Genomic DNA, 12,170 nt, shown 5'->3' with positions numbered 1-12,170 from the left:
ATATTTTCTGTAGGAGACACCCAAATATTCTAAGTCATCGAAGAGGGGCTTCGTGAAAATATTATACAGCGTCGGAGAGACGCAGGAGCCCTGGGAGATTCCACATGTGACTGTTGCTGGCTCGGCCAATGACGTAGGAGTGAACACTCTCGTAGTTCTGTTATTCAGGAAAGACTGGATCCCAGCGGTCGCTTTATCAGAGAAGTGGGCTGCAGACAAGAGGTGGTTGTATAAGACTTTATGATTTACTAAATCGAAGGCAGCCGATAGGTCTAGTAACAGTAGATTCAGGAAGTCCTTTTTCAAACAATACATTCCCTGAAATCTAACACTTCCTTGGTTTCTTTGTACTGGATTCACAAAGGTTCTTATTCATATAATACATTCTACAATAAACTTTCTTTAACTTCTTTACTTTAAAAAATGTTTTATTGATTCAGCTGAAATTAAATCAACTTTTCAATTACATAAAGTAAAATTCATTAATTTAACCATAAAATACCACAAGTAATATTAACAATGTGATGCTTTAGATCTCTGATTAACATTCTTAAAAAAATAAAACAAGATTTACAATTTCATTTCATTAATAAGCAGATAAATCCACATGTAGATTTTACATAATCAACTTGCATTAATTACTCTTAGTGCATTTAAGAATTTCACAATTGCAATTTGGACATAGACAGAAGACGTAGATAACATTAGTGACCACCGGTCCTGCTCACCCAAAGAACCAAGATGATTGCAGTGTTTTGAAAAATGGATCATACAAAGTTCAGTGAGAGCAGGGCACATTGAAATCAAATGTTCAAGAGTTTCCTTGCAGGTAAGGTTCAAACAAAATTGGCAAAAGTTCTGATCCACTGATTTCATCCTTCGTGTGGACCAAACATCTCTTGTGGGCCACAGATTAAAGTGAAAGCGCGATATAGAGCATCGATGCTGTGGTGACGGTGACTTGCAGAGATAGCGTTCCACTGTGCGAAGTCGTTTATCATGAAATCTCTGGTTAGTGGAGTTTTTGTACCGTAAGCACAGGTCTCTATTTTTGATCCAATCATTGTGATAGATATTTCTCTTTGCTTTATCAGGATTTGAGATCAACATTTCAATAGTCACATCTGCGTTTGCAAGAATGCAATAGACACCCATGAAATGTTGAGATGAGAACAAGTAAGTAGCCAACACTTTCAACATAACATTCACATTTGTGGAGATCAAACATTTTCTGAAAAGAGCACAAACTCACCATTGGTAAAGAGCATTGAGCGAAATGAGACCCAGCTCGTATCGCAACCAGGGGCCTGGAGTGCACTGCAGGAGACATAAGATGTTCTCCAGAATTTAGCTTCACATTTTTTCTAAACTCTGACTCAGCAAATGAGCCCCCGTTTCCAATCCATATAATAGACATGGTATCACCTTCATATTCCAAAAGGATAATGTAGGCGTTAACGAAAATTTACCATACTGATATAGAATGATCTTCGTTTGCGAGATGGCTGTAGCCAATTTATGCTCAACACTCTCCATCTGGCTTTTTGCTGAAATCATCCCTTCAAAAACCATCCCCAGATATTTATAACTCGGAACAAATGCTAATCTAACTTTATTGATTGTCCAAGTACTCTGGGATCTATGTGATTTAGTGGGGGAATAGGTTACTATCTGTGTTTTATTAGTGTTAACTTTTAGTTAGTTTTGTTCAATATACAAATCAAACGCTACCAGTAACTTCTGAAGACCAATTTGAGTTTTAGAAAATAGTACGAGATTGTCTGCATACAGTAATGCCTTAATTGAATAGTTGTTAGGCTTTGGGGAATCAGAACATACTTCATCGAATGCTTGTTTTACACCGTGTATAAAATAGTTGAAAATAGCTGAAGCAAGTAAGCATCCTTGCTTAAATCCACAAAATGTTGGAATGGAAGCAGATAGTAATCCTCCTATTGTCAATCTGATTTGGATTGAGGTATTTGAATGAAGGGCATAAATTATGTCACTTAACGTCGATGGACCGTTATCTCTACCTAATTTTGACATTAGTAGAACATAAGAGATGGAATCAAATGCGCAATGCAAGTCCACAAATGCAAAATAAGTAGCCTGTTTCGTAGACTGGCATTGAATCTTTAATGCATTTAGGCACAATAGATTTCTGGCAGTGCCTCTACCGGCTACAAACCCTGATTGATTAGGTTCCCGGCATTGTTCAGAAAACGTCCAGACATTGAAATCTTGCAGGATCAACTTAGCAAAGATTTTGCCTGGAGCATCTAACAATGCAATTGGGCAATAATTTTGTGGTAACATGCAATCTACTTTTTTGAAAATTGGTACAATCAACGAGGATGTCCAAGACAATGGTATTACCGGGTTGACCAATATGCATTGAAACATTTTGTTCAAGATTGTTGCCCAGAGATAAGAGTTGGCTTTCAACATGGCATTATGTAACCCATCAGGGCCGACGGCTCTAGATGGACTGGCTTTCTTGATATGTTCCTCAATTATCGGAACTGAACATATCACTGACCAAGAAGAAGTTGAACGCTGTAAATAAGTCAACTTTTTAAATTTGTCATCTGCATATAAGTCTGTATAGTAAGTGATTCATTGGTGCTCTTGTACTCCATTGGATTGTGCTCCAGCTTGGGTATCATAGGTGTGATTATTAAGCAAGGGCCACATTTCAGCTGAGTTTTTATTGCTCATTGCTTTGAGCATGATCTCACTGTCCTGCTGATATAAAAACGCTTTGCGACTACGAACCCAATGTCTAAAGGCTATCAGCTTGGATTCAGACCAAAAGAAACGTGACTTTGCACAATTAATAATTAACTGCCGTTTGGACCATTGTCTTTGGTTCTTCATCACACCTGCTGGCCATCCCCATTGGAGTGCCAGTAAGTTATGGGGCCCCATTACACGGATGGCAGAGAACCATGGCGCTATTAGTGCCATGGTTCAGGCCGGTAAAATACCAGCACCGCCTTGGCGGAAAGGGGAATTACCGCCCCATTCCAAGGTTGGCGGGGCGGTAATTCCCCCTTCCACCATTGCCCTTCCCCATTCCCATTTTTGCCCCAGAGGGCATAATGGGAATGGGGAAGGCGCTAATTACGGTACCGCAAATTGCGGTACCGTAATTAGCTCCCTGGGTCCCTTTGCGGGTTGGTTTTTAATGCCTGCAAAAAGCAGGCGTTAAATCCCCCAACCCGCAAAGGGACCTCGTAGTAAGGCGGTAAGGATTTACTGGTACCGGTATTTTACCGTTACCGGTAAATCCTTACCGCCATCTGTGTAATGAGGCCCATGGTCACTAAACTGCTGAGATACAATTTCAAAGCTGTGCAATACCATAAAGAACCTTGGATCAACATATAATATATATATAGTCGATAATGCTAGATGAAGTGTTTCTATGCCATGTATCCTGAGCAGGTACATCACCCGATACAGCACCATTGACCATATAAAAGTTCCTTTCCGACATGAATGTGGTCCATCTCTTGACCTCTTGTAGTTTATGCCCTTTTTTCTTATTCATGCAATCTAGATTAAGGTCACCAACTAAAATGGTGGCTGATATGTCTGCCGTCATAAGTATCAAATCTAAGAGTTTAGCTAATTTATGATAAAATACCTCATCTACTAAACCCACTGGATTGCGATAAATGTTCATAAGTGCAATGTTACGTTGATGCCTCGAAATTCTTACAAGCTGTAAAAAAAGAGCTGAATGAGGCCCAAGATGAAATAGAAAATCCAGCACTTATTTTTATTGCTACTAATAATCCAGAAGAAGGTCTTCCTTTATCCGCGGCAAGTGCTGGAAGAAAGGATATCTCATAATTATCCCAAATAGGCTAAGTGATAAGCCACGTTTGCTGGTACGCCTATCTTAGGCAAGGTAACTATAGAGGTTTGAAGGTGAGAATTGCCTTGAGTGTTCCAGCTAGCTAATGAAAGGAGAGTCAAAGCACCCCCTTTTGATGGTTATGCCATTGCAGAATGTGATGTGCTGATTTGAGAAGTTAAATCTTGGTTTGGATGAACCCCGGAATAGCCACTTATTGCTCGTTCCGGATCTTGAGCAACCAGGAAACCCATATTAAACAATACCATCTTGGCTTTCCAGATGACGTTTAACACCGCAACAGAAGGGATCCAAAGTCTGACTGCTGAAAGGTTGGACTCCGAAAGGAATTCCACTCGGTCTATCTGTGCAGAATCAATATCTTCCAACTCCACCACGTCGTTAAATATGTTTAATACACTTCTTCTGTTGAGATTGTAAGTTCTAAAAGGTCTTTCATGACATTTCATAATTAAAGAATGACATGCAGAAGTGCTACCCTGCATATTGTGAATTTTTTTCTAGTTCGCAACTGGTTGGTCAATTGTTAAATAAGTAGTTTGTTGGGTGGGATCAGAAGGTAAACTTATGAATAAGTTTGACTGCTCATGTGAATATGCATTGTCCACAGGCCCTATAACAGATAGGTTATCTGCTTTAGCTAAAATCAATTGAGTACCTGTTGGCGGTTGAGAGATAGTACTTGTGGGACTATCTTGGATGTTAATAGCTGTAGACAGTTTTCTAAATAAACATCCACAGTTTTTAAAATATTTTTGATCGAGAAGGCCACCGCGTGAACTTGCAGTTTCGTAGATTTCATGTTAGTCAAATTATGTTGTTCACTATACTTTAGACCATTGTCATATTAATCTTAGTTCTAACTTGACTATTTTCAGCTGTTAACATACACACTGACTCACTTGTTTGTTTAAGCACCATGATGGGTCTCTTTGGAGCCGTAAGAGCTTGAAAGAAGGTACGCACAGTATTTTTAGCATTTTCAGAACCTGGTATATTTTTAGGTTTCTTTAAGTGTATTAATGGGCCTTTTAGTTTCCTTTTAAGGATGGTATTTCGTGCCGTTTGTGAATTTCTAACAGGCTCCTTTTCTGATGGAATATTTGTTGGGGAGCCTGTGAGCTTAACTCCAAATGTTCCACATTAGCCCACGATTAATTTGCTGTTTGATCGGTTAAGCAGACAACACGATCCTCTACCGATCAAATGATCTGGGTAAATGTTGGTAATGGTGATGGGGTAACAGCTAAGGCCACCGCTGTCACATCCACAGTTGAGATGGGCTTTGTAGGTATTTCAGCCTTCTCGACTGATAGATTTGTTGACGGTGGCATATTCTTGCATAGCGCGGTTAGCCTTTGGGAACGTTGATCTATCTGGGACGATTGAGTGGATACCTTTGCATCTAGGGACTCAAAGTTTGAATAAGCTCAGTATGGTGGTATTAATTGCCATAAGTGTTAGTTCTAACATGCCAGAATTCAAATTTATTTCTCTTTGCCTTGAAGACCTACTTCTTTGACGCAGAGTTGGCTGAGCGTAGGATAGGGAGACAGAACGAATGGAAGAGTCTATTGAACATCTCTCTCGCTGTGATATTTGTTCACTATATATGGATATGGGGTATTTGCATTGACTTGCGAATATCGATATTTCTGAGCCATCTCTACTGATCGCTGACTGGTTTAAAGCAGCGTGATTATTAGCTGCTGGCAGGGGCGGTATAGGCGCACCCTCTGCTGAATGGAAAATAGTTTGATTTGAAAGAACATTGCTCTCGCGCAATATGGCCAACGAGCAGGTCAGTTTATGTATTGGCCTTCTAATCGCTGATGCCCCTGTTGGTATCAAAGCAGCTATGCTGTTTTAACGATTTACTAATGTCTGCTTGGGATTCGCCACAAGTTGTGTTGCATTAAACAGAGCCGGCGAATAATAACTACGCACATCTTTCTGTGAGTTCATTGGAGATAATGTAATGGTTTTATGTGCTGTGCATGTGCTGTGCGAATAGCACTGTTTGTTGCCATGATAACTGGTTTATCTAAATAATCAGGCATACATGATTTCAGTGAGTAAGAATGATAAAACATACACTTTATCCCAACCAATGGTCCTGTTCTAAAGATATGCTAAATGCAAATATATATATAACTAAATAAATAATCCTGTGATGCTGCGGCTAAGTGGCCAAGCAGTATTTCCACAAGGTAATTACTCACGACTGCACGCGCGTAGGTGCGCAAGCATTCTCGTTTTGTAAGCAGTCCAGAAGGCGGCACCAGAAATGGACATGCCTCCACCTACATCAACAAAGAACACGTATAAGTATTTAAACTTGAAAAGAAAGGCACTCGAAGAGTTGATCCATGACAAAGTCACTTTGGTTAAAGCAGCAGTTCACTGCAAACGGAATCCAATCAATCCACCAGACAAAGACCAACGTTAGACACTCGGAGCTTCCAAGCGGCCAAGCGGTCCTTCCACAAGGTACTTACTCACGTTTTGTAAGCAGTTAAGAAGGCGGCACCAGAAATGGGCGTGGCTTCACCTTGGTTAAAGCAGAAGTTCGCTGCAAACAGAGTCCAATCAATCCACCAGACAAAGTCCAACGTTAGACACTCGGAACTGCCAAGCGGTACTTCCAAAAGGTACTTACTCACGAGTGCGCACCTCTAACTTTAACTTCTCTTATACTTTAGCGGATTGCCTAGTGTACTCCTTTACCAGGAATCCTCTTGAGAGCTCTTCAGATCTCCTGGTATTCTCCCCTGCCAGGTATCTTGTCATAGTGTTAAAAGCCTGGTGTATCTACCTATCAGGACTTCTTTCATGTGCTTCTTTATTTCCCTGGTATACCTCTCTGCCTGGTATTTTGTAACATGGCTAAACCTTCCTCTACAATCTTGGGTGGAACCCTGGTATACACCCCTGCCAGGAATCCTTTTATGGGTTCTTCAGAACCCCTGTTGTACTCCCCTGCCAGGTATCTTCCCACAGTTTTAGACTTTTCTTTACAGCTTTGGTGGATTGCCTGGTATACCCCCTGCCAGGAATCCTACTCTGTGGTCCTGCAGATCCCCTAGTATACTCCCCTGCCAGGCATCCTTCACTGTGGTCCTGCAGATCCCCTATTATACTCCCCTGCCAGGCATCCTTCACTGTGGTCCTGCAGATCCCTTATTATACTCCCCTGCCAGGCATCCTTCTCTGTTGTCCTGCAGATCCCCTGGTATACTTCCCTGCCAGGTATATTTCCCCAAATGTCAACTGGCTTGTGTATTCCTCTTATCAGGGCTTCTTATTTGTTTCACTGTCCTTTTTCACTATGCCACAGTCGTATCAACTTTGTTGTGCTTCAATATGTTTACTTAGCGGAACACTTGCTTCAGTTTTCACCCACATTGACATTTTATACATAGATATTCTTTCAGGTTTTACTGTTGTACTTTATCTTGTGAGTCCTCAAATATTCTTCCTTTTAGGCATTGCTTTAACATAAGGTTTTATCTATATTTAAACAATCTTGACTTATGTAGTATAGATATTTTCTGCATTCATATGCTTATTCAGTTTCTGGAGTGCCCCATGGTCCCCAGAAACTTTAGATAGATTTACTGGGTCTTCTTTGTGCCTCTGATGTGGTTCACGTGTTGGTGGGATGATTCCTTCATCCGTTCTCCAACATTGAGTATGCAAACATCCCTTTAGCTCTCTGCGTGGCTACACAGTTACAGGTCGGCTTGCTTCTTTGGTCTGGTTATTGAATTGCTGTATGCTTGAGCGGCCCACCACCTGGGAGCTTCTGCTTTGCTATGCCTCTGGGAACTTCCGTGCTCACAGCAACATCTCTCCCCCAGCACCAGCAACCTTCTTGGATCCTGTGTGCTTCGCGTCAGTGAGCCGCTAGCTGGGACCTGACATCCTCTCCTGCACTCTCTCCTTCGACGGTGTGGCTTCTGGTTTTAAACGTCCTGTGCACTTCAGGGTTTGGAAACAACTATTATGATTGTTGTTCTTTGAGTTCTTGTTGATCTACACAAACTCCCTTACCCTCGTCCTCATCGAGGGTCCCAGAGGGAGTATGGGAGATGAAGTCCATTATGATATTGGATTTTTGAAATGATGTTGTTCAAAGGTTTTAGACAGAAACACATCAGAAACAGAATGTATAAATGGGATTTTGACTAGAGTGACAAAAATAAAGGGGTTCATGGTTTTTACAATGGGGGGATTTGTGGGATGACAACAAGCCATTGTGGCCAACAAGCCATTAAGAACTTGGGTATTATAGGGTCTTCAGGAGGAACAGGAGAATACAACGTCTCGTCCGATAGTCACCACCTCCCCGACAGCCATCTCCTCCCATGTGATCCTCCCTCATATAGCCGCTCACAGGGTCAGGATCAGGTAGCGGCTGTCATCCCCTGGCCATATGGGAGGTGGTCACTGCCGGGGAATAAGTGATGACTCCCATCGGATTCATTACAGCTTCCAGTACATTTACAAAAGCTGACACATTGCGAGACTGGAACAAATAAAATGCAGAAAACACTATCATTGTAGAACCCCAACCGCAGCCATATCCACTTGGGACCATCAGTTCTATAGTTCATAGAGAGTTGATGGTCATGATAGTCATAGAATTTCAAATATATTTGAAAACATACATAACAATTAAGAAAACCATGTGATGCACGTCTAGTGGCTCCTACTCCATTGTTGCAAAGCACTAGATTAGTTACTAGCTAGGTTTGTGTCATATAAGCATCCTACATACAAACATGTGTTCATATAGTCTCAAGTTCTTGTTGAACTAAGTAGACCATTCATTGGTTCTTGCCTGATAGGTCATCATGCTTGTCATGTGTCATGCAGTGTTTTTTATAATCAGAGCTATAACGAAAGCACTTTTTACATTCAGAACACTGATAAGGGGTTTCTCCTGTATGTTTTCGATAGTGGACAAAAAGACTTGCCTTTTGAGAAAATCTTTTCAGACATTCGGAGCATTGATATGGTTTCTCCCCCAAATGTGTTTTTTGGTGATTCATAAGAGTTGATTTTTTACTTAAACATTTCAAACATTCAACACATTGATATGGAGTCTTCACTTCCACTGGATGTATCACATCATCACCTCTAGTACTGGAGCTTTTTTCACATTCGACATGTGTTGCCTGGTGCTTTTTTAAGGCTTCTGTTCGACTGAAGCTCATCTTGCATTCAGTACATTCATACGGCTTCTCTTCTGTATGTATTCGCTCATGTTTTCTAAGGGTGTCCTTTCGACCAAAACTATCACCACATTCAGTACATTTATATGGTCTTTCCCCTGTATGTGTTCTATGGTGTTCAAGAAGATCTGCTTTTCTACTAAATCTAGCATCACACTCAGTACACTGGAAGGGTTTTTCTCCGGTATGCATTCTTTTGTGGTAAATTAAATTTCCCTGACACCTGAAGAATTTACAACACTCAGAGCATTTATATGGCTTTTCTAATGTATGGGTCCTCTGGTGTATAATAAGACGATAGCTTTCCAAAAAGCTTTTCTCACATTCCGTACACTTATATGGCTTTTCTAATGTATGGGTCCTCTGGTGTGTAATAAGACGATAGTTTCTACAGAAGCTTTTCCCACATTCAGTACACTGATGCAGCTTTTTTCCAGAGTGAACAGTCTTTCGTCCCCCCTGCCGTGAACTCTCAACTATGGATGTAAATCCTTTCTGAGAATGTTGGACCACGATCGATTCACCATTTGCCGATAAACCATTGGCTTGAGCTTCTTTTTCTGTACATCCTGTGGAATCCCGCCATTGTCTTACCCTCTTCTCGATTACACCTCCTGTTGGATGAAATGCAATGTTAGTAGGTAGTTACATACATGTGCCTACAGACATAATACTTAACAATAGGCTAGAAAGTTAAGCAGATATAGCACCTAAAGCAACATTTTGCTTTTCTGAATTTGAATTACGACCGTTATAAGGATCTTGGCCTGTAAAATGTTGGCAAGAACCAATATGCTCAGTGGTAGAATACACTAACCTCATCACATGTGCACGCACGTTTATAACAAGGGTAAAGCATGCATGTTGAACTTTGAAACGTTATCACTGTAAATGTAAAGTGCACACTAAATGTGAAAAGAATGTATTCACAGGCATGGGTTTAAACTCAGTCTTACAAATTAGAAATTTGCTGGTGGTAGCAACATTGAATATAATTACAACACAACTGAAATCTTGGTTTCAAGTAAATATACTTTTTAGAACCATTTACTTGAGCCAAACAGGCACTAGACCACCTGAGTAAGTTTACTCAATGTAAGGTTTAAGTTACTTACCTGCATCGGTTTGACATGGATTCACATGCTCATGAATATTTCCCGTCGTCAGGCTGGGAACCCTTGGTAAAAAACTAAAATATTGAACTTTCACTTACAAACTGTATTTCTCCTCTAAACCCATCACTGTCCTCTGGGTCATACTGCCCCCATCCAAATGGCAGTCCTCTCCCTAAGCTCCACCCATTGTGGCTATCTTCAGCATGTCGGTAAAATAGCTAAGCGGGTTGAGCGTTCGCTGCTGCGATCTGAGCGTGATATGCAGGTCGCAGGTTTGAAGCCCGCCCCAAGGCCAACTCAGTCTTTCATCCTTCTGAGGTCGATAATTGAGTACCAATTTCGATTGGGTGTATGTAAATATGTGCTCTGTAAAGCGCTTTGGATAAAGGCGCTATATAAATAACACATCATCATTATCATTATCATGTAAGTGGCAGTCTGAAGCAAGAAGAGCCACAGAGGGAATGGAGGGAGGGTTCGCATGTGAATCCATGCCAGACCCATGCTGGAGAACAACAGTTACAAGTAAGTCATTTAAACCTTCTCCATTATGGGCTCTGGCATGTATTCACATGCTCATGAATAATTGTTACGGAGAATTCTCAGAAATGTGCTCATTCCTCCCTACCTCAGAGACCACCGGCTCTTTTGCTGGACTTCAGGACTTTTTTATTTCTTACCTGGAGAGAGTGAGACATTTTTCCCACTCTCTCATGTATTTTTGCTGCCTTGGTAAAGCACCCATGGGTGCCCATTTTGTCAAAATAGCCCCAGTCTTCTTTTTTCGACATTTCTTGAGATTTACTCTGCGTGCCAAACCAGGATTGGTCCCTTTGTTGGTTTTGTCTTTGGCGGGATTCAAGAGTGAAACCCGCCTCTGGCTCCAGTATGTCTGGCAGGGGCAGGAAGTGAGTGAGGTGCCCGAAACTCCCTGTGCTTAATCCCCTTATATATTTATTTATTCATTTATTTGGATTTGTAGAGCGCACGTCAGCTCGGGGGCATCGTGGCGCTTGTTACAGACATATCTTAGTTGCATATACACAAGTAATACATAATTTACAGGAGCAGGTATGACATTTGTACAAATTTACAGTGCAGTATATTTACAAAGGTTAGCGAGTGTCACATATTATTGTGCATGGAAAGAGGTCTTAAGTTTCCTACGAAAAATCGGGAGTGAGTTCTCCACTCTAATGTCTGCAGGTAGAGCGTTCCAGGACTTGGCAGCAATGTAGGGGAAGCTTAGGCCACCGGCTTTGGCTTTTTTGATGCGTGGGATATGGAGTAAGTTGGTGTATATCGTCCTGGTGGGACGTGAGGAGGAGGGTTTGGAGATGGTCTCTGATAGGAAGGACGGGGCGGAAAGAGAGAGGCATTTGTGAGTGAGGGTGAGGATTTTGAGTGTGATCCGCTCTTTGACCGGGAGCCATTGGGCTGAGTGTCTGGCCTGGGAGATATGTTCTCTTCTTGGGATGCTAAGAGCGGCCCGGAGAGCATTGTTCTGTGTGAGTTGTAGTCTGTTTAGGTTTTTTGCCGATGTGCCTGCTAGGAGGGCATTGCAATAGTCCAGTTTGGCTCCAATGGTTGCTCTGGCTATTGAAAGGCAGTTAGGTATTGAGAGGTATGGCTTGATGGCGTTTATAAGTTTGGTGGTATGCGCAGATGAGGAAGTGATTGCGCTGACTTGTCTGGTCATTGATAGTGAGGAGTCTAGGTAAACTCCCAGTGTCTTGACAGCTGCGGATACGGGGTTGATTGAGTAGTCAATGGAGAATTTGGTGTACAGTTTGTCCAGTTTGTCTAGGGTGCTCTGTTGACCTAGTATCATGATTTCCGTCTTGTCTCCATTAAGGCAGAGGCCATTAACTGCCATCCAAGCCTGGATGATGGAGTAGATTGTGTGGAGTGCCTTGGCGTCTTCTTGGTATG

General features: G+C 41.6%; 1 protein-coding gene across 1 annotated transcript in view; it reads right to left on the bottom strand.

Annotated features, from left to right (window-relative positions):
* Positions 1–416: 416 nt before the first annotated feature.
* The window catches only part of LOC138498190 (zinc finger protein 436-like), a 141,156-nt gene continuing 129,402 nt past the window's right edge, over positions 417–12,170 (bottom strand). The window contains exon 3 of the mRNA XM_069622070.1: positions 417–9,737. Coding sequence (XP_069478171.1) covers positions 8,716–9,737 — 1,022 coding nt within the window. The 3' untranslated portion in view covers positions 417–8,715. The remainder of the gene's footprint in view (positions 9,738–12,170) is intronic.

Source organism: Ambystoma mexicanum, chromosome 5q (assembly GCF_040938575.1).
Source record: "Ambystoma mexicanum isolate Mex_15411 chromosome 5q, UKY_AmexF1_1, whole genome shotgun sequence".
NCBI lineage: Eukaryota > Metazoa > Chordata > Amphibia > Caudata > Ambystomatidae > Ambystoma > Ambystoma mexicanum.
This window is presented reverse-complemented; position numbering and strand designations above follow the sequence as displayed.